At 41.8% G+C, this 2,282-nt stretch overlaps 1 protein-coding gene across 1 annotated transcript; it reads left to right on the top strand.

The window, feature by feature from the left end:
- Positions 1–260: 260 nt before the first annotated feature.
- Positions 261–1,046, top strand: LOC106819966 (histone-lysine N-methyltransferase, H3 lysine-79 specific-like). Its single transcript, XM_014824530.1, has one exon. It carries the CDS (start codon positions 261–263, stop codon positions 1,044–1,046), a length of 786 nt encoding a protein of 261 aa, XP_014680016.1.
- The last annotated feature ends 1,236 nt before the right edge of the window (positions 1,047–2,282 follow it).

Below are 2,282 nucleotides of genomic sequence, written 5' to 3'. Positions count from 1 at the left end.
TCCAGGCAGAAGAAGAATCCGAACCTGTGGAAACATGACCAGTGGATTCTGACCTTCCCGAAACCCAAGTCTCTCCGAATGTCTCAAACCTCACTGAGAGTAGAGACATAGGGGAGATACGGAGAGGGGAAGGGTGAGAAAGCCACCCATACGGATGGACCTGTAGATAGGGTAGATAAATGCTCAAAAATATATGAGATGCACCTAATCTACAACTTTTATTGTCTGTTACAGGAAAACGAGGGAAGAAGAGAATGAAGATGGCAGAAATTCAACTCCATCCACAGCCTGATGAGAGCTTGGATGAACCGAAATACGCATGTACCGAGTTTGGATGTAGCAAGACCTTTAGCCAACCCAGGAATCTTAAGAGACACTTTAGGACAATACATGGACCTGTGATAAGACGATACATTTGCCTATATTGTGAGGGAAAGTGGATGGCAAGGAAGGACGATATCTTAAGACACATCCGGAAGGAGCATCGTGACCAGGAAGTACCAGCCCGGGCAGAAATTCAATCAAGAGAAGTTCCCAGAATAAGTGAGGAGAAAGAGGAAAGCAAGGAGACCTCCACTACAAACACTAGCTGGAAAAGAAAAAGGAGCCCCACTTATGATTACCAGCGAGTGAAAGAAAAGAAGGACGAGGAGAGCCAAAAACGAAGGAAGAAGGTGGAAATCAAACACACAGAGTTGGAAAAGCTGGCGACCTTGTGTCAACAGAACACTTTCTTATTTGGACCTCCTATAAGGGTAGAAAAGGAGGAAGAGGGAAGAGACGAATCAAAACAAGAAAGAGCAGCATGGGCGATGGAAAGGATCCACTCCTCAGAGACAAAAGAGTTATACCAGAAGCATAATCGGAGTAATATGAAAATTGCCCGACTACGAATCCGAATAGGACAGTTTCTGAAGGAGCTCGAGGAAGAGGAAGCTGCTAGAGAAGGGATCCGGTATGATTTAAGGAAATCAGAAGACGAGGACACCAGAAGAGAGAGGAAGAAGTACAGAGAAGAGATCGAGAATCAGGACAGGAGGAAATGACACGAGGAAAAGAAAGAATGGGAGAAAGAGAGGGAAAACCTAAAAGGACAGATCCAGAGCCTGGAGGAGAGGATAGGTGATAAAAAGGAAACCCTCATGAAAGAACTACTTGAGGAGTATCAGATACCGAGAGCAATCTCACCAATCGTCAAGAAGGATCTACTGATCAGCTCATCATCGGAGAGCAGCAGCTCATCAGAGGACGAGGAGGTCACACGCCTTTAGATTATGTGTATATAGGTAAACAGGAAAATGTTGAAAGTTTGAAACATGTAAATATTGTAAATATCCAAAGTTTGAAACTGTGAAGAAAATATCAAGGAAATGTAAATAAGGAGAGCAAATAGAATGTGAATATATATCATTTTTTTATTTTGGAATTATTGTATGAATATATGTGTGCATATATAAAGTTTAAAGTCTTATTAAAAGCAGAGTGTAATTAGAAAATATATTGATGTGTATCAATTTGAGTTGATGTATCAGTAAAAAGTAAACGTACATAAAAGAATTTCAAAGCTCTACTCTCATCTGAGGGCAGATGAGCTAAGTAAGGGAGAGTGTAAGAAAATGAGGCTTACCTGAGCTGTGAAATTGTGTAAATGTAAACTAATTAAGATTCGCACTAATGTTAACGATAGATGGCGCCACGAAGCGACCATATGTACGCAGGAATATACAATAGAGTAAATAGAAGAACAAAAGCACTTTCAGCCTGAGCTTCTGGGAAGAACACATGTTCACCAGGTGAGAGTTAAACTACAACTTCTAAAAACCTGAAAAGTCGATGTAAAATCTTGAGAAATAGAAAGAACAAGTTACTAAAAGTTTAGGAGTTCAAACATGTGTAATTGCAAAGTAAACATAAATAAGTCGCAACTGCGCATGCGCGCGCAGAGCTTCAGCGATAAAAATACGAGAAAAGAGTTACTCGCGGAATGATCCACGGGAGATCTCATTTCTCCCCGGGGGTATAAAAAGCGAGGAGGACCACACATTAAGCCCGTTCATTCAACCACTCTCTATATAGAGCACTGAATACTCACCTGACCAAGGAGATATAAGAGCCGAGGAAGAGAAGAGGATTGAGGTGGGCACCGGACACTCTAAGGTGAGCAAGCTCATACCTTGAGCCAGTATGTTCGCTTATAGCGATCTCTGAGACGGTACTCTCAGCTGGTACATGAGTTAAAGCACTGCACCAGTTCAAAGAGTCACTGCACTTAGAATAAGGAA

The sequence above is a fragment of the Priapulus caudatus genome, unplaced genomic scaffold (genome assembly GCF_000485595.1).
Source record: "Priapulus caudatus unplaced genomic scaffold, Priapulus_caudatus-5.0.1 Scaffold5380, whole genome shotgun sequence".
NCBI lineage: Eukaryota > Metazoa > Priapulida > Priapulimorpha > Priapulimorphida > Priapulidae > Priapulus > Priapulus caudatus.
Note: the sequence above shows the minus strand (reverse complement) of the source record. Positions and strands in the feature narration are given on the sequence as shown.

Coding starts and splice junctions, on each gene's coding strand:
- LOC106819966 (XM_014824530.1), top strand. CDS start 261: ATGGCAGAAATTCAACTCCATCCACAGCCTGATGAGAGCTTGGATGAA.